The 19,107-nt window shown below is 43.4% G+C and overlaps 2 protein-coding genes and 1 long non-coding RNA gene across 4 annotated transcripts in view; 2 read left to right on the top strand and 1 right to left on the bottom strand.

Annotated features, from left to right (window-relative positions):
* mtrex (Mtr4 exosome RNA helicase) overlaps positions 1-10,383 on the top strand; it is an 11,525-nt gene extending 1,142 nt beyond the window's left edge. Inside the window, exons 3-27 of the mRNA XM_088281052.1 lie at positions 354-421; positions 505-566; positions 1,019-1,131; positions 1,213-1,387; positions 2,040-2,130; positions 2,211-2,335; positions 2,416-2,514; positions 3,243-3,363; positions 3,433-3,564; positions 4,603-4,682; positions 4,754-4,864; positions 4,952-5,053; positions 6,244-6,369; positions 7,062-7,212; positions 7,281-7,453; positions 7,531-7,599; positions 7,671-7,796; positions 8,091-8,201; positions 8,277-8,465; positions 8,774-8,937; positions 9,028-9,133; positions 9,380-9,436; positions 9,518-9,680; positions 9,758-9,862; positions 10,131-10,383. Of these exons, the coding sequence (XP_088137178.1) occupies positions 354-421; positions 505-566; positions 1,019-1,131; positions 1,213-1,387; positions 2,040-2,130; positions 2,211-2,335; positions 2,416-2,514; positions 3,243-3,363; positions 3,433-3,564; positions 4,603-4,682; positions 4,754-4,864; positions 4,952-5,053; positions 6,244-6,369; positions 7,062-7,212; positions 7,281-7,453; positions 7,531-7,599; positions 7,671-7,796; positions 8,091-8,201; positions 8,277-8,465; positions 8,774-8,937; positions 9,028-9,133; positions 9,380-9,436; positions 9,518-9,680; positions 9,758-9,862; positions 10,131-10,183 (2,872 nt within the window). The 3' untranslated portion in view covers positions 10,184-10,383. The remainder of the gene's footprint in view (positions 1-353; positions 422-504; positions 567-1,018; positions 1,132-1,212; positions 1,388-2,039; positions 2,131-2,210; positions 2,336-2,415; positions 2,515-3,242; positions 3,364-3,432; positions 3,565-4,602; positions 4,683-4,753; positions 4,865-4,951; positions 5,054-6,243; positions 6,370-7,061; positions 7,213-7,280; positions 7,454-7,530; positions 7,600-7,670; positions 7,797-8,090; positions 8,202-8,276; positions 8,466-8,773; positions 8,938-9,027; positions 9,134-9,379; positions 9,437-9,517; positions 9,681-9,757; positions 9,863-10,130) is intronic.
* On the bottom strand, positions 9,884-19,076 carry plpp1a (phospholipid phosphatase 1a). 2 transcript variants are annotated; one of them, XM_088281060.1, is made up of 6 exons: positions 18,573-19,076; positions 15,289-15,440; positions 13,143-13,423; positions 12,046-12,103; positions 11,083-11,259; positions 9,884-10,977 (listed from the first exon to the last, which is right to left on the bottom strand). In XM_088281060.1, exons 1-6 carry the CDS (start codon positions 18,628-18,630, stop codon positions 10,858-10,860), a joined length of 846 nt encoding a protein of 281 aa, XP_088137186.1. In that variant the 5' UTR covers positions 18,631-19,076; the 3' UTR covers positions 9,884-10,857. The 2 variants fall into 2 exon arrangements, with proteins under 2 accessions (XP_088137186.1, XP_088137185.1); XM_088281059.1 differs by lacking the exon at positions 15,289-15,440 and adding an exon at positions 16,059-16,213 and having other exon boundaries at positions 18,573-19,070.
* On the top strand, positions 14,610-16,215 carry LOC148318789 (uncharacterized). Its single transcript, XR_015839723.1, has 2 exons — positions 14,610-14,739; positions 15,533-16,215. It is a non-coding gene; the product is annotated as an uncharacterized LOC148318789 (long non-coding RNA).
* Positions 19,077-19,107: the final 31 nt, after the last annotated feature.

Here is a 19,107-nt window from a genome sequence, read left to right as displayed (position 1 = left end):
AAAATCAATTTAAATCGACATCCTTCTTTTTTTTTTTTTAAACCCAAACTTAATTTTACCATGGAAATAAATTACAAGTCAACTTTGCTACTCTGATTTGAGGTATAGATATTGAAGTCAACTAAATGCCCACCACATGTTTTTTTTTTTTTGGTATCTTGTCCTCCAATCGGTCAATTTAAGAGGGCTTGCTTCTTATTGGTCTGCTGCTGTTCCAAGACTAGAAAGGTCTGCGGAGCCAAGAAATGCAACAGTCTTAATTGTATTTCTATATGCGAAACCAATCCATGGTGCCAAAAAGATTGAATTTGTGAATCATCAAAGGTTGACTTTAATGCTCTATTTTTCTTCAGTCTTGCAGAATTTATGCCCCAAGTCAAAGTGGAGCCAGTGGGAACAGTTGAAGGCTGCTCACATGAGGAAAGTCACACAAGTGGATTTATTGCCTTGATTGAGCTGAGCAAAGTTAACAGTGATTTTTCTTTTCTTCTCTACACCGACAGGTTGCTTTGCCTGCCAGTGATGAATATAAACCTCTCAAACCTCGAGTTGGAAATGCCGCAAAGGTATATTGACATTGGTTTACAAATGCATGTTCCCGTAGGAAATAATGGCAACGGGCCATGTTTTTTGTAACATTTTAACAGTAACGATCACATCAGTGCAAACTACTTGTTAAATAAAAGTGTCAAAACAAAACGACGCTCTTAACTTTAACGTCAAAGGTGTAAGGCGAATGTGACTTGCGTCGCGGATGCACATCACGCACAAACCCTTGCGCACTGTGAACAGTAAAAAAATGTTGCAATGCATAATGACAAATTGTATTCATGCTGCTCATGCATCTTGTTGTCTTGTTTTAGTCTTTCATAAAATGTAAAACCACAAAGTTTGTGCTTTGAATGTGAGTTGGCTGTACATGACTTATGCCTACCTAATAAAATCTCCTTCAATAAGTGTTTTGCAAACTTTTGATGGTCGCGTTTCAAACGTTGAGCGTATGACTTTGTCTTAACAGGAGTACCCTTTCATTCTGGACCCCTTTCAGCGGGAGGCCATTCTGTGCATCGACAACAACCAGTCCGTGCTCGTCTCCGCGCACACCTCCGCCGGCAAAACCGTCTGCGCCGAGTGAGGATCGGCCATCAGCCTCAGTGTGCCTCCAGAAGTATTTGCGGTGGCAAAAATTGTTCCTTTGTCTCTTCGCCATAGGTACGCCATCGCGATGGCCCTGCGTGAGAAGCAGCGCGTCATCTTCACCAGCCCCATCAAGGCGCTGTCCAATCAGAAGTATCGGGAAATGTACGAGGAGTTTCAAGACGTGGGCCTGATGACGGGTGACGTCACCATCAACCCCACCGCCTCTTGCCTCGTCATGACGACGGAGGTGCGTCGCCATCATCAATGAACCCTTCCTCTTACGTGAGCATTACTGCTCTTCCTTCGGATAACTATTCTGAAATGAATAAGGAAACTTGCCGGAGCCAAATTGACAAGGGAGCGGCCTTAATATTTCTGGGGCAATTTAACCTCAAGTATATTTATGATTTTTTTTTTTTCCATTTCTGACACAAAGACTAAGGAACAGCTGTTATGTCAACTTGACCCATGTGAAGGGCCTTCCACCGTGGTCTTGGTCAAAGTGACCCAAAAACTGTAATAAGGTTCCTTGTCTGATTCAAATTGACCCATGTGACCTTGTCCCAAGTCAAACTGCCCAATAATCGGCAGCAAGTCCCTCCCTCAATTTGGCAAATGACTTGGGTTCAAACGTTTAGTCTAAAAGGAACTTCGATTTGTCTAAATATTGTTTACATTTAAACATTTTTTTTTATTTTGTTCCAAAAAATTCATTTGAATAATCGTGATTTCAATTATTACTCAAATAATCGTGAGATTTTTTTCCATCATCGAGCAGCCCTAATTTTGATGCGCAGCCAAACCGTGGGAAATGTTTCAAATATCACTTAAGCCATCTGACATTGAGCAAGTCAGCAAGTGGAATAACACCCCCCCCCCTGCCCTCCTTGCCATGGCAGATTCTGCGGAGCATGCTGTACCGCGGCTCGGAGATCATGAGGGAAGTGGCGTGGGTCGTCTTTGATGAGATCCACTACATGAGAGACGCCGGTGTGTGAAAGAAAAGCCTCCATTTGCTGTCATTTGCATGCTTCGGTTCGACTCTTGTCCTATTTTAATTTTTTTCTTAGAGCGTGGCGTGGTGTGGGAGGAAACCATCATTCTGCTTCCGGACAACGTGCATTACGTCTTCTTGTCGGCCACCATCCCCAACGCCAGGCAGTTTGCCGAGTGGATATGTCACCTTCATAAGCAGGTTCTATATTTGCTGATGTTTGATCATTTCAAGCCGTATGATGTGTCAACTTACAAGGTGTGTTGGCACTTTTCTCGCAGCCGTGCCACGTGGTTTACACAGACTACCGACCCACACCGCTGCAGCACTACGTTTTCCCAGCAGGAGGCGATGGACTCCACCTTGTCGTGGATGAGAACGTAAGAGAGGAGCCATTTGCAAAACTTTCTCTTGAAGGCTCAGTCTTCATTTCACATTGTTTCGACTACGACTCTTTGCTTGCAACCTATCATAGTACTCATCACTAGTGACTAAATGAAAGGATAGCGCAACTTAGATTTTTTTTTTTTTATTGTACACACCAGTTTTGTTTGTGCATTTTCTTAATTTCTATTTGTTTCCGCGATTGTAATTTTAGAGTGTGTTTTTTTTTAAATAAGTGGTTCACAGAGATAATGAATGTATTTGGTTGTTTTTTCACATCATCCCATTTTTTTTTTCCCAAATATACACAATTGACAAATTCATTTTATGTATAATTTCTTAATTTTTAAATGAATTTAACCGGCACATTGCTTTTGCCAAATTCAAATTTTGTTGTATTTAAAATTGACAGCACATTTGTCTTTTTTCCATTTTGTTATATGACCTTATTACTTTTTTAAACCGTACGTCCACCATTTTCTTATATTATTTTGTTGGTAGTATAATTTTTGATTTTATATTTATGGTGTTTAATTGGCTTATTTTGTTTGTATTGTACTTAAACAACTCCCTATTTCTGCCCCAATTAACTTTGTTTATGTTATTGTAGCCCATTTTGTGACTTGTATTTTAGATTTCATGTTCATTGATCTGAACTTTTGAATGATATTTCACAAGCTATCCATGGGATTGCATTGTTTCAAGCCTATTTGCGTTGCGTCAGGGAGACTTCAGGGAGGACAACTTCAACACAGCCATGCAGGTTTTGAGAGACGCAGGGGATTCTGGGAGCAGCAATGCGGGTGGCAAGTGGGACCCAAAAGGACGCAAGGGGGGAACAAAAGGTGAGTAGAAGGTCTAAAATGACACAATGTGAATCCATTCAGGCCATTAAAGGAATTTGGCGTCCTCAGGTCCGTCCAGCGTGTTCAAGATTGTGAAGATGATCATGGAGAGGAACTTCCAGCCTGTCATCATTTTCAGCTTCAGCAAGAAGGAATGTGAGGCATATGCTCTGCAGGTGGCCAAGCTGGATTTCAACAAGGGTATGCTCCTCTGGGTTCCACTAAAATAACATTATTGCACATCATCCTATCTGATGAAGAAATCATGCTGTTTTCTTTTAACTTCTCACGGGGAGAGAAACAAGCAGTCGTAAAAGTCCTCACGTGGGAAAAATGTCCCGGCCGAATCCCTGAGAAGACTCATTACAATACACCAAAGGATGTTTTCTGTTTTATGATGTTGTGAGAACAAACAATATTTCCATGGGACACAAATATGATGAATGAGGCCTGACTTGATTTTGTTTTGGGCTCTTTTTTGCTCAAGAGAACTGACTTGACTACGATTGGCGACATACGATGCAAACTTTTGGAACACGACTTAAAGAAGTAGTTTCTGCAGCGGCACAAGTACGTGTGCTCGGTTACGGTTGTTTATAGTCTCAAAGTGTTTTTCAGACCAATATATTTTTCCGTCATGAAGACTTTTTGAATGTGTTGCCATCTGTTCTTGATGGCATATTGCACATTTCGCCAGCCTTTTGCAAGTCTCTTGGCCAACTTGGCATTCACACTCCAGTTTAGAGTCTTCAATCAACACAACATTTTTGAGATTTGAGAGGAAGTTAAGAGTACCCGGCGAAAGGGGCCAGGTTTTGCTGCTCTTTCCAACACGAGAACTTTTTTTTTTTTTTTTTTGTGGCGGAAACTCGATGAGCGGTTTTGTTTTTAAACCTGCTTGGGATGGATGTGATCGTTAACAGATCGTAGCATGTGCTTGGTACCTGGGGAGTGGGTGTAATAATGCGTTGGACCGATTTTACGTGACGCAGCCATTTTTCTCCACCAGACTGGAGTCATTTTGTCACGATTAACGTGAAGAAGTTGCAACTCGACAGTACTTAGAATGTTGATCGCACTTTAAAAAACAATTTGTTCCCTTCTTGTGCTTTTTGTATTTTTATTTAAATGCAGTTGTTTTGTTCTTAATTAAAAATGTAGCTTTTTTGGGGGGGGTTCAAATGGTGTCATGGCAAGTCAAAGTTTTCACTGTATTTTCTTTTTGTTTATTTCTTGCAGAAGAGGAGAAGCGTCTAGTGGAAGAAGTGTTCAACAACGCGGTGGACTGCCTGTCAGACGAGGACAAGAAGCTTCCTCAGGTGCGAACCGCCTTAAAATGGAAACCTCATGTTATACGATTGGGGGGGAAAAACAAAATGGTGTTGGTCAGGTGGAGCACGTGCTGCCGCTGTTAAAGAGAGGCATCGGCATCCACCATGGCGGCCTTCTGCCCATCCTGAAGGAAACCATCGAAATCCTCTTCTCGGAAGGCCTGATCAAGGTAGCGACATCGTCAGCGCACTCGTGCTCGTCATGGAGATGATTGGAATGACGTCCTTTTCACGGTGCCTTCGTCTCCACATTGCAGGCATTGTTTGCAACGGAGACCTTCGCTATGGGCATCAACATGCCGGCGCGTACGGTGCTCTTCACCAGCGCCCGCAAGTTTGATGGCAAGAATTACCGCTTTGTAAGCACACACGCACACGTCCTATCAAAGTGCGATGGGCCACTTATGACCCCTTCTATCATTTCATTTGTTGGAGGTTTACCCATTTTTCTTTTTTCCAAGAAGAAAAAAATACTCCCCCCCCAAAAAAAAAATGCATTTATGGCTGTCAATTCTATATTATTTTCGAGGGTACAGTTTGATTCCATTTTAAAAACATGCATTTATTTTAAAATAATTTTTTCCATGAAATACAAAGTAATTGGTCAAAATGTATTAAATAATTAGTTAATTATAGTCCAATGATCAAGTCAACTCATCTTTATTTTTGTAGTTGAACAGCATCCTTTAAAAACAATTTTTATATCATTATTTTAGTTTTTAATCATTTTACAAAAGCATTAGTCAAAGGTTTGAGTCAATTTTAATTATAAAACAATAAGAATATTGTACGAGTAAAATGAGAATATGACATGAACTTTTAAGCTCTTATTTTTTTTTTAAATATATTTTTTTCTTTTAATACCTCCTCTCGGAATGACCGATCCCAAATCCACTCAGCACATTCAGGGCCACGTTTTGTTGATCACAACACGCGTGCGCACACAGACGCACGCCAAACTCGAGGGGAAAGGAATCGAGATGTGAGCCGCCTTCCAAGAAGCGCATTTGGAACATCTGGTGGTGCTGAACGCTGCCAAAGCTCCACGCAGGCACTCACGTTAACACACACACACACACGTGCTTTTGTGTAATAAGTGACCCATCTGACAGGGACTTATCACAGCAACACAAGGATATTTTTGACCACCATGCAATTCTAGTAAATGAGCCCTTATAAATATTGTATTATATTAAAGAAGTAAATTTGTTTGATTATTGTATTTTTTTTTTTTCATCGTTATTCTGGCCCTTGACAGACCAATGCTGCCTAATTCCTCACACAGGTTGCAGCACTTTTTAAAAAAATATTTTTTAACCAACGGCTGGATCTTGTGGCCCCAATGCAAGTAGATTGTTACCAATCTTTTTTTTTTTTTTAAACAGTTTTACCCCCTCCTCAATCTTGACGCACGTTTTCCTGAGCTCCTTTTCGCACTCTCGTGCAGACAGTTCTCCAAATTTTGCTTGTCAGTCCTACTTCAATAAGACTGTTGCACAAAACAAAAGACAATTCAAAACGTCGTTTCCCTGCGGCGCGTCTGTCGTAGATTACCTCAGGCGAGTACATCCAGATGTCTGGGCGTGCGGGCAGGAGAGGAATGGACGACAGAGGCATTGTTATTTTCATGGTGGATGAGAAGATGAGTCCGTCTGTGGGAAAACAGCTCCTTAAGGTAATATGGTGACTTCAAACCAACATGTACATCTTGAACATCGGCACGTAGTAGAATGATGCAAAGGTCAGCATGAAGTTTAAATGCAGATGCACCAAACTCAAAGGTTACATCCCCCGGAAGTGTACTTGGGCAGTAATTAACAATGTTGTGTTCTGTTACTATTATTTTGTCTTTATTTGACAATTGTGCATTTAATATTTTACGTCGCTGTTTATTTGTCGTGCAAATTCTTATACTGGAGAAATTGAGCCCAACCTTGAGGCTGAACATTGTCTTTGTCTTTTATAGTTCTTACTCTGAATGGAAATAAAATTGTGATATTTTCTGTTGCCGTTGTAAATTCCGTTCTGCTCTCTTGAAACCACTTTAATGCATTTACACGAAGGAAAATTTAGTTTGGACTAAACTCCACTTTTGTCTAAACGCTCGTTGTGAAAAAAAAAGAATTTGAATGCAACAGAATACATGTAAATTGTAATTCTTTTTTTTCTCCACTTGTTATATTTTGCTTCTTTTTTATTCTCTATTCACCTTTCTTATCTTTTTAAAATACATACATTGTATTCCACTGATCTGTTTTGGACCTTTTTGCTAAACGTCTGCGGGCTGTTATTTATGTCTCCATTAAAATGGTCGCCTCAGAGATGTACCTGGCTTTGCCGCGCGCTCATTGAGATGTTGCCACGCAGGGCTCGGCGGACCCGCTGAACAGCGCCTTCCACCTGACGTACAACATGGTGCTCAATCTGCTGCGAGTGGAGGAGATCAACCCCGAGTACATGCTGGAGAAATCCTTCTACCAGTTCCAGCACTACCGAGCTCTGCCCGGCGTCGTCGAGAGTAAGCTCGCCTCCCCGAGGATGTATGCGCGGCGGGACGCTTCCCGTAACGGCTGCCGTCCCTCCCAGGAATTAAGAAGCTGGAGAAAGAGTACAACGCTATCGAGATCCCCAACGAGGACAGCGTGGTCACCTACTTCAAGATCCGCCAGCAGCTGGCCAAGCTGGGAAAGGAAATCCAGGAGTTCATCCACAAGCCCAAATACTGTTTGCCCTTCCTGCAACCCGGACGCCTCGTTAAGGTGAGCAACCAGCACGTGCTTCGTGCTCATGCTAACTGCTCGTTAGCACTCACGCAATCTTTCTTACTGTCTGACAGGTGAAAAATGAAGATGCCGACTTTGGCTGGGGCGTTGTCGTCAACTTTTCCAGGAAGTCAAACGTAAAGGTGAGGCCTCATGATTTGGAGTGGCGTTCCTGCAGTCGGCGCTTGTCGACGCTTGTTCTCGCTGCACGCAGGTCTGCACGGACGCCGAGCCGCTCTTTGTGGCCGAGGTGCTGCTGCACTGCAGCAAGGACAGCGTCAAGGAGGCGGCCACAGAGGCGGCCAAACCCGCCGCGCCGGGCACGACGGGAGAGATGCAGGTATAGTGTGAAGATTTTCATTCATTTAACAGAAGTGGCTTTTATTTACTAACGAGAGGCGCGGTGCTTGAGTGATGAGCACGACTGCCTCGCGTTTCCACGTCAAACTTTTGCCCTCCTCCTCTTTCGATTAGTACCGCAGCCTGTTTATGTAACGGTCATGCTCCCCGTTTACCGGCAGCGGTGAAATGCATGACGCCTCCCATCTCTACAGCGCCTAACCTTGTTACCTTCGCTGTCGAATCAATTGAACACAATTACAAATGTGATTAATCATGCCCAAATGGATTGTAGGTTGTCCCCGTCATGCTTCACTTGCTGACGTCCATCAGCTCTGTGCGTCTTTACATCCCCAAAGACTTGAGACCCTTTGACAACCGCCAGCTCATGCTCAAGTCCCTCCAGGTAGCAACCAACTTGTCGATCATCAATGCGTGCAAATGGTTTGATCATCGCCGCATCGTTACCTTTGAAATGCAGGAAGTGCAGAGGCGCTTCCCTGACGGAATCCCCCTCCTGGATCCCGTGGACGACATGGGCATCAAGGACGCGGGGCTTAAGAAGGTGATCCAGAAGGTGGAGGCTTTCGAGCACCGAATGTACTCGCACCCGCTGCACAGCGACCCCAACCTGGAGGCCGTCTACTCGCTGTGCGAAAAGAAAGCTCTGGTGAAGCAACGTTTTCAAAATGTCTTTCTTCTCCAACGTTAGGCCAGGATAGCAAACGTACATTTTCCTTTGCAGATGTGACAAATTAAAAGCAGTAAAAAAAAAAATTCACAAATTTTACTGCCAACTATACCAAAAAATAACGAAAAGACAAAAATATTTCGTTTCTAGTGTAACAAATGTACACTATATGAACAAAATATGCAAGTTTAGTAATTACAAAAAAAAATGTCATTGCATTCAAATGGATTCACTGCCCAACTTTATATAAAACGAGCCAAATTGCGATTTGTGTGTGTGTGTTTCAGATTGCGAGCGCCGTGCGCACGGCTAAGCGCGAGCTCAAGGAGGCTCGCACCGTGCTGCAGATGGACAAGCTCAAATGCCGCAAGCGAGTGCTGCGGCGCCTCGGCTTCGCCAGCCCATCTGATGTCATCGAGGTGAAGGGTCGGGTGGCCTGCGAGATTAGCAGGTTAGAAGGCGGGCCGCCATTTTTCAATGTCGGTGGACCTTGCCATCTCCGAATTGAGACCATTTTGCGGACTCCTTTTCTTTTGTCTAGCGCTGACGAGCTTCTGCTGACAGAGATGGTGTTCAACGGCCTCTTCAACGACCTGTCGGTGGAACAAGCCACCGCGCTGCTCTCCTGCTTCGTCTTCCAGGAAAACGTACGTCTTTTAGTTTGTAAAAATGTACCGTATATAAAAATTAAATTGAATCCATTTGAACAAAAAGTGGCAATTGAATCATTTTTAAATCTGTTTGAGCACATATTTTTGTCAATTATTTAAAAAAAAGTATGATCCAGGGTCAAATTAACAAAAGCTTCAAGTGACAGAGCCAAGCATTTCATCACGTTTTTATCAAATGTAACGTACCGGGAGTCTTCTAATCCTTTTTCATTATAAATCCAGGCTAGCGAGATGCCAAAACTGACGGAGCAACTGGCCGCCCCCCTCAGACAAATGCAGGTACGATCTCGTCCTGGGATGAGCCTCCACCCGCCCGCTACCGGGTCGCTCGCTGACACGTGTTCTTGCGGCGCATTTTAGGAGTGCGCCAAGCGCATCGCCAAGGTGTCGGCGGACGCCAAGCTGGAGGTGGACGAGGACACCTACCTGGGCTCGTTCAAGCCTCACCTCATGGACGTGGTCTACGCGTGGGCCAACGGCGCCACCTTTGCGCACATCTGCAAGATGACCGACGTCTTCGAAGGCAACGCCGCGCGCCGTCCGCACGTCTCTTTCTGTGTGATTTTGTGTGGTGACGCGTTTGCGTGTCCTCCGCAATAGGAAGCATCATCCGATGCATGCGGCGTTTGGAGGAAGTGCTGCGACAAATGTGCTCTGCCGCCAAAGCCATCGGCAACACGGAGCTGGAGAACAAGTTTGCCGAAGGTAAGCAAGTGGATCGTCGGGATGAATGTATTATTTATTTTTTTAACTTGTTGGTGAACAGATGATCTCATGTCCATAAGATTGAATCATTTGATGCTTAATTAAACCTACCTACTCCACAAACAATGTTTTAGTCAGGCAGAGATTATCAGTCGTTATGTAACCAATTTTTTTTTTTTTTTTCCCTTGACAAACGGCGATCTTATGATATGAAGTGCGTACACGTCAGGTAATAAATATGAATCAACTTTTGTTTGTCTCCCTGCAGGAATCACAAAGATCAAAAGGGACATTGTGTTTGCTGCCAGTCTCTATTTGTAATTGCAACACATGAGCGGCTTCACCTTTTGGCTCCCCGCAACCTCTCATCCGACAGCATTCGATTCAATTTTTGATGGTAATCAAATGACTCCTCTCCACATCATATTTCATTAGTGTTAACACATGATATGGCTTTATTGTCCTGTTTTTGTTATTTTTTGCAATAAAAATCTGTGTCGTTGCCATACAGATGAAACAAACTCATACAAATACTTTTGTGGGTTTAGTGTTATTTTTCAGGCCTTAAGATTCCTTCCCTGATTTCTGTCAACTGGTTTTGGCTTACGCAGCAGCAGCAGCAGCTTAGCAGTCAAATGGAGGCATCACAGAGAAAAGTGCCACATTTGCAGTAGTTGTCTACAACCTCAGTGGGAGCTTGAAAGCAGATCGACTCCCAGCAAAGAAATGCACAAAGCAGGCTTACATTCACAGGTTATACACAGTAGTGGTCTCCAACCCCAATGCTCTTCTACCCTTTTTCCTCCGCCCTTTCACCAGTGGGTGCATGCAGTACAATCTTCCCACCGGCTCAGTAGATAAAATGGCGCCCTTCTTGGACAGTCTTGAGCCAGCATCCGTCGCTGGAAGCACATTTAAAAGGCATTTGAATCTAATAAAAGAAGAGGCCTGAGGTGCATGGACTCGACATGCAGGCGACAGAAGTATGCCAAGTTTTAGTTTGGACTTTCAAAGTGGTTTCCATTAGTGGGGGTCTCCTGGAGGCTGGCGTGGGGGGTGTCGGCCTCCTTGCAGGCCTCCAGGGGCCGCTTGAAAAAGTCGGACACGAAAAACACCTGCAGGGACGCGCAAAGATGGAATTTTGGCTTTGATTCCATGATCAAATTCATTTGAGAGAATGTTTGGGTTAGTAACGCAAGTTAAATGCGTATTCAGCTCACCACCAGGATGGCCATGAGCGCCCCTTGCAGGAGGCCGGTGAGCACGTCGCTCCAGTGGTGCTTGTAGTCGGAGACGCGTGACAGCCCCGTGTACACAGAGGCGGCCATCAGGAAAAACTGGATGGTGGGCCTCAGCAGGCGAGCCCACTCGGCACGCATACGGGCTTGCAGGTACAGCTAACATCATGCGTGCGCACACACACAAACAAAACAGCAACAATTGTCAGCACCGTAGTGTGGAGCAAAATATTTATAAAATGTCTTTTTATAACAGTGACTATAAAAAGTGGGCATGTCCCTCCCTGTTTGGGATAGGAAAAAAATGAGATTGGGATAAATCATTTCGAAACCTTTTCCACCATCCTTCTGACCGATACCTAGTACAACTTTAAGTGAAAATAATTTCAACAGGGTTAGTAAAATATGAGATGAGGTTGCATAAGTGTGCACACCCTGCAGTTAAAATGAACTTCTCGCAGGCTTTTCCTTACATTTTTACTTTCGTGCCCAAAGCTTAATGCTTTGCGGTAACACGACCGCTTCATAATTCCTTTCACCTTAAATTTTACTTGTATTTTGTTTTTTTAACTTCCCCTCTCAAAATTATTTTTTTGTTGGGTTGCATTCATGGTGGAAAAAATGGGAATGATTTATCTTGGTCTAATTTTTTCGTATCACAAAAATGAAATTTGAACAGCACTGTTGAGATTCAGAACTGTGGATAACATTCACAGGAAGTTTATTCATGTTTCCCATATTTACCGCACAAGATCAAGTAGTTCCTGTTTTAAGAAAACTTTTTTTTTTTTTTTTAAACTCTGAACTCGTCTACTGTATTTGTATATGGAGTCCATGTTACATGCAAGTGGAAAGTACTGGCTATTACATTTTTTTTTTTTCTGCATTTTCCCTAGTATGCAAGCGAACGTTTCTCCACAAAGTCAAGTACGTGCAAATACTTACCGCCAGGAACAGCATGCAGTACATAGAGAAGGATGAGTGGCCGGAATAGAAAGACAATCTAGGATGAGAAGACAAAGATTCACATTAAAACCGTCGCCTTTTTGGCAACCTGCAATTTTGTAAAAACAAAACATTTAGGAACACCTTGGAAAAGTGAGGCTAACCATAGAACAGGAAACAGACGGTATTGTCATGTGTAGCATGGCTGCTCGGCACGGGCTTGGAAGTCTGAACAAAATTGGCTTTTAAGACCGTTTTTACAGATGACGTATCTAAGTTCTGATCTTAACTCAAGTTTTTTTTTTTTTCACCGGCATGATCCTTCATATTAAAATTTGACTTCAAACATTGCCTCTACTGGCAAATGGCAAAAGAGGCATCACGTGATTTCCATTCATTTCAATATATTCAAAACAAAAGTGTACTTTATATTGAAGGCCGGCCTCTGCCGGAGAGTTTGAAAGGAAGCGCAGGAGGAGTCGCGTTGCAGTAAGACGATCCCTCGCCTGCTGCCCGTCTTGACTGTTTTACAATCAGCTGATGTTTTGACGCATAAAACCGTTTACTTAGTGCGGCGCGCTGCAGGTGGCGGAAAATTGTCTCCAGCAAACACCAACAGTCAGGCAGCCACGCCCTGGAAATGTGGCTAAAGCCCAGGAGGGGATGCGTTGTCTTGCCAGATCATGCCCCCACCCCAAATGATTTTTTTCTTTTTGGTTCCTCCCTCCTCACTATTGCTGTGGTCAAAATGAAAGAAAAGCTGCACATCCTCTCATCGGGGAGGGCTTCCTGCTGCTCAATGCCGATAACACACGTGACTCGATCCATTTACGTTTGGGGAGGACAAATCGCTCAACTATTAGCAGGTTTTCAAAATGTATCCCGATACGGTGACTCCATGTTAAAAAATATAGCTTGTAACATCATCCAAGTATCGGAATAAAGTCATTCAAATGGCTTACTTGTAATTACTTTTGGATTACTCCGATACCGAATATGCTAATGAGAAAATACGAGTATCGACCCTTTTTTCTAAGACGGTAATAAGCCATTTGTATTTGCGATTACAATTGTGACATTTCCGTTCTCAAGCTCACCTGCCCTCGTTGACCACGGCGGGGTTTCCGGTGCAAGCAAAATCCTCCATGTAGACGCCCAGCGAGCAGTTGACCGCCTTCCAGTCGGGCTCGCACACATCCAGGAAGTGCGGCCGAAGGCGGCCGATGGAATACTTGGCGATGTCGGTGAGCGACTGGCTCATGGCGGCGCCGAACAGGAAGGTGCCCACTGCCTTGTAGACGCGCGCCACGTAGCTGCCGTACGCCGACTTGGACCGCAGGCGCTTGAGGTATACGCACGTGCACTCGCCGAATATCATCTGTCGCCACAGAGCAAAGGGTCACCATCAAAAACATGAACTCGCATTCTCATTTGAAATGAGACGAAACGTAACAAGGGTGTTGTTGATTTTAGTATTTCCACCTCTGAATATTGCAAGAATGCCACTTTCCATCCTATTTGGTCCATCGTCGCGAATTTAACTGAGTCATGGAAAAACTTCTCATTTTTCTGTAAAGTGTCCAAAAAAACATCAGCATTTTCTTGCCTCAATTATATTTATTGTATTATTACATCTCTTTATGAGGTCAACTAATTGTGCCGTTTTGGCCTACACACCCTCGCTCATCCGATCACAGAAATTTGAGATTGGCAGTGGCCATTTTTTGCAGTTTGGATCATGCTAGTTCACCAAACTAGGACGAAACAAAGCATTAAAAAGCAACGGACTCATCTGGACATTGCAAAATCTTTCCCGCATTACCCCAGCGTGGATGCAACCCCCGTTTGGGATGAGGAAACCTCAAATCCCGAGCCATTTTTCATCTCGCAGCTACAATGCTACGCTTCTGCGACGTTTTTGCTCATCGGAATGCAATTCTGATGAAGTCTTTTGGGTCCGCAGATTGTTGTATAATTATGCTTTCAATTATTGAGAGAGGCGGCTGTTTGTCCTCACTTTTTATGGGAGCATGAATTATTCACGGAATTGAGTTATTCACATTGCAGTCAGTCCCCCCGCTGTGGGAAAAGGGAGCACTTGTTTTCCAAGCTGGACATGGTGTGAACATTTTTAGAAGTGTTCATGAATAAACTGAAAGGGCAAGAAAAGCACACAAGGCCAACTGACGGAGAGGATGTCCACTTCAAAATGTTCATCAGCAGAATAATCAACTTGGAAGCAGCTCGCTCTTAGTTGGCTTCTCTGCCATCTTTCGCTCAACATTTCGGCGCAAACAAATGGCTCTGAACACAAAGTAGCAATTTCTCTACGACTCGCTCTTTCGATTTACTTCTTTTTTCGTGTCATTCAAACAGTTCTTTTGAGTTCTTTTCCTGTTTAAACTTCCACCACTGCCCGCCCCAAACGGGTCTTGGCAGTTTTTCAAATCCGTCTGCTACAATTTCTTTTTGCATTTTTTTCTTCTTCTTTATCGTCCGCTACAGTGAACTACTTTCGCCTGACTTGACCTCAACACGTGAGCACTTCTTGGAGACATGCGTTATATCAAGTAACCTTGTCGATAAGAAGGTTGGATGGATTCCAGACAAAGATGACTGTGCGAAAAGAATTCAACAAAAACCCTTTTAGCTCAAAGGCCTTGTAACACACAAAGTCAGTATTTGCCAACTAAGGTGAGTGTGACGTCATTTGAATGTTAGATTGTGAAAATATGAGCCGTATGTGCACATGCTGTTAGCAGGGAAAAACTCATTTCACAGACGGCGGTGCCTTAGGACAAACTTTTCAGGTCCAGGGACGCCAATTAACGTCTGCCATAAGAATTATACAGATAAAAGTCTAGTACACAATAAAACTAATTCTGTTTTCAGAGGGAAAAAAGTTCATGTTCAAATATAAAATGACTTTTTTTTTAAGATAAAATCTCAGTCGGACAAAATTCCAAGAAAGCTGTCATATTTTGACAGTCAAAGTGAATGAATTCATTTATTCCCCCCCAAAAATCCAAGCGCATTATTGGAAAAAAAATGCAATTTGCTCAGCACTAAGTTGGCCAAAAGCTAAGGGAGGATTCTCTTTTTTTTTTTTTTTAAATGATACAATAATCATTTATTCATGCAAACCTCAGTTTGAGAACAACTGCATTAGGTCATAACGTAAAAAGCATAAAACAGAAACAAAAAATCAATAAATGAAAAAGGGTTTGAGGGGGGTGCACTTACAGTGAGTATTGTGAGAGGAATCATGACACCTCCTAACAACTGATAGGAAATGGTGTCCTCTTTAAGCGGGTACTTGATTGACTCATCACTACAGAAAAAGCCTCGGCGGAACGGTTTGTGTTGCGCGGTGAGAATTGCGAACGGGAGTCCAACTAGCAGAGAAGCAATCAGAGAGAGAAAAAAGAAAACAACAAATGTCAGGTTAGCTCTACCCATGATGCAATGCTGTGTTTGCATCTTCCAGGAGACGTCGACGCTGCTGCATGCTGGCCAAAAGCTGATGTTAGTGCTTTGAGTGTTAAGAGAAGGAAGTCGCCACTTCCTGCAACTCCATTCAGGTCCCACAAACCAGCAGATTTTTTGACGGATTGAATCGGTCATCCGTGCTTCCCGTGAGACGGAATTGCTGTCAGGAAGCTTCAGTAACCCTTCCAAAAAAAAAAAAGACTTCCGGCATATTCCATGGGATGATTATCAGCAGTGACTCATGCATCCAAAAAGATTCCTGACAATCCATCACAAGCTTTTGCCAGAAAAAACACACAAGCTGTTTTGTGGTGTCTTTCAATGACAAACACGTCGTCGAGGGAAGCGGGCACGCCAAGAAAGACGGAAGGTGATTTTTGTTACGGGTTGTGGGCCGAGCTGGGAATTCATTTTGGATATTTTGTTAGTTATTAAGTGGACATCCTCGTCGTGTTGAGCCACTAACGGATCTGGATCGAAAACGAGGAAACTTCGGTGGCTGACTGGCCCGGCCTGCTACTTACGCAGCTAATAGGCAGCGAGAATCCCACCGTGTAGAGCACGGTGGAGGTGACGGTGCTGTGGTGGAAAGGGTACTTGATGCTGTCGTCGTTACAGAAAAAGCCCCTCTGGTAGGGACGGATCTTACCCAGGTTGAAGGCCGCCAGGGGCAGGCCTCCTGCGGAGGGAGGACACATGGTCACAGGGAAAGAAAATTCAATCACTAAATCCATAAAACCATTTTCAGAAACAAACTAGCACTAAATGACTTGACATTTTGCAGACAAAGCACACAACAATACTCAGTGGCATATATTCTTTATCCTGTGCAAAGAAAAGACCAACATTACTGCACCTTGATGAGCATATGCGCTTATATTATACCGGAGGCTCATTTATGATGCAAAAATAATGTCATGCTCGACAATCTCTTTCATAATCTTATGAACCATGCGAACCGCAGGAATTTTTTAACTCCCAATTAAGGCACCGCTGCATGAGCAGTTTATTGCTGTAAATGTGTTTGTCTAAGGCCGTGCTTCTCAAATAGTGGGGCGGGGCCCCCTGGGGGGCACGTGTGACCCTGGTTAGCATGCTTTTTTGATGTACTCCAATAAAATGTAATTGCACATCCATTCCAGTAGTTGGCAGTGGCGCTCTCCTTGCCCATTGTGTGTATTAACTCTACGGCGTCGGTTTGTTTTGCAACGAAAATGCGATTATTTATAGTTGCAGCGGCGAGTGGGGGGTGGGGTGGGGCGGGGCCGCAAATTGTTTTCTTCTTGCTCGTGGGGGCGTTACCGAAAAGAATTGAGAAGTGGGGCAAAGGGTTCAATTCAAACCCTGTGTGTGTTTACTACACACGGGGAAAGGATTAATCGTATTTTTAGGCCAAATCAACCTTTTACAATGTGCGTGACATAATAACAACAGAGTGATAAGCTCGTCAGCTCGGCGCTCCTGCTTGATAAAAGAGCAGCGAGAAAGCTTCTTATGCAAGCGGGTCCAAAGTCCCGGTGCTGTGATTTCTCGCTGTCTTTTGCCCCTTTAACGCCGGATGGCCTAAAATCAACTCAACACGAATGTGGAGCGCATTCTCCGGCGTGGAGGGGAAAAAAAAAAAAAAAAGCAGAAGCGCATGACCCATTGGAAGACAGTCGTTTCAGCTGTTGCCGTTTGATTGGACGTGGCAGCTGAAATGCCAGGGAAGTTAAGAGAGAAACAGAAGCAGGCTGTGTGTGTGTGTGCGTGCATAAGTGTGTGTGCGGCAGATGTTTGGTAGAGTTTTCAACATGAGTCAGCCACAATAAAAAGCTTTTCTTATGCAATCCGTAACAACACACAGAGAAAGTATGAATCACTATTTGGATTCATTAATCAAGAAATCAATCATTTCAAGATAACACACCTTCCCATCACATCACATATTGTATGTAACAAAAAAAAAAGTCACGGATTCATTCTAGCTTAGCTACGAGACAGTCTGCATCACAACAATCATCCATGGCGGTGCTGCAGGATGTCAACTGGTTTTATGTTTTTAAACAAGTCGATTTTTTTTTCAAAAAGAATGTTATTCCTATTTTACTACTTTGCCTAATGTTTGAGCTTTATGTACAGCACGTTTTCGAGTTGCGATTGACTAACGTTGAAGTGATTTATACAATAATAAGAAGGGGGAAATTATTTTTGTGAGACTATTCTTAGAATAAAAGTAGCATTCTAACAAAAGTCCTAATACTGCAATGAATGAAGTCGTTTATGTAATAACACAGGACCTACGATGTTTCAAGAAAAAAAAGCATTTTGAGAATTAAGTCAGTAAAGATTTTGATGGGAGAGTCATAATGAGCAATACAAATAAAGTTGTATTGAATTTTGTAATGTCACGAGAACAAGGTAGGATCATAACATTATTCTTATTATTAGAACACATTTTCTCTGAATAATATAACTTCATTCTTATGAAACTTCTCTTTTTTGCTTTTATTACCATTTCCATTGCATTAAAGCTGGGAAGGAACTATATTCCTCTTCACATGGTGACTTTTCTCCTAAGAGTACAATTGTGCCTTCTCGAAAGTGTTTCTGTTAGAATAATATTTCATTTTCATAAAATTACACGTTTTGACTTATTACGGCTTTTTAACATGGACTTTTCCCCTCATAATATGATTTTATTGTTTGTCTCTCGTGATATTACATCTGTTTTTGTTGGAATCTGACTTTATTTTCATGAAATTAAACGTTTTCGTCTGGTAATATATCCATTTCTACCGTGAGGAAGAATATTCCTTTTAGAACTGTGACTTTTTCCTTCTAATTTGACTACATTTGTGAAAAATTGTGCGATGCTGCTCTTCAACTCTGGCCTCAAAACGTCCGCTCAAGTGACTCTGCAGTCGACACTTTTGCATGCAATGCAAAGCAGTCTTAAGTTATCGCCGTTGCTGTTGCTGCGACTTTCGGCTTGTCACAACCGATTATATTGAGACAACAATCCGCTTAATTGGACCCGGAGTAGCATTTACACATACCTAAAACAAGGCAGACGACGTCGAGAACCACGAAGGGGATTCCTCTTGTCTCGAACATGTTGACTCCTGCCCGGGTTTCGCTCGCTCTATCGAGTCCGCGTTGTGGGTCGTTCACAGCGGGTAATAAAAGTGGGATGCTCCTCTTGTCCGTCGAGGAAATTAATTATGGACGGTTTTTGTTTAGACTATTTAAAAAACATACAGACGAGAAGCTAAAACCACCGAGGGGTTAACCACTAGCTCGGCACACAAAGTGAATGACTACTACGACGACGACAATGTTCCTCCTCACACGCCCGCCTTCCTCTCATCATGACCGGGCCGAAAAGCAACGCCTGGACTCCTTCGGAAACCGAACAAGCTAACGTCCAAGCGAATTGCCGAGGAGCGAGGTGGACACCTGCCCAGGGGTGCCTGCCTGCCTTTGGGGTTGACGGCTTGGGGGGTGGGGGGAGTCGCTCCGGCCTCACCTCCGGAGGCGGGCTGGGCTCCACATAGCGTCCTGTTCACGAAACGTGGGACGTCAGAGTGCTCT

This window comes from Idiotropiscis lumnitzeri, chromosome 18 (assembly GCF_059441095.1).
Source record: "Idiotropiscis lumnitzeri isolate Australia: NSW breed Sydney's pygmy pipehorse chromosome 18, RoL_Ilum_1.0, whole genome shotgun sequence".
Classification (NCBI taxonomy): Eukaryota; Metazoa; Chordata; class Actinopteri; order Syngnathiformes; family Syngnathidae; genus Idiotropiscis; species Idiotropiscis lumnitzeri.
The sequence above is the reverse complement of the archived record's forward strand: the minus strand, read 5'-3'. Positions and strand labels throughout refer to the sequence as shown.

What these genes read in the sequence shown, in the direction of transcription:
- plpp1a (XM_088281059.1), bottom strand. Translation starts at nt 18,630, where the DNA reads ATGTTCGAGACAAGAGGAATCCCCTTCGTGGTTCTCGACGTCGTCTGC. An exon ending in TCTCGCTGCCTATTAGCTGC is followed by an intron (nt 13,424 to 16,058) that starts GTAAGTAGCAGG and finishes CTGTGGCGACAG; the next exon opens with ATGATATTCGGCGAGTGCAC. An exon ending in ACTGCATGCTGTTCCTGGCG is followed by an intron (nt 11,260 to 12,045) that starts GTAAGTATTTGC and finishes GCATGATGTTAG; the next exon opens with CTGTACCTGCAAGCCCGTAT.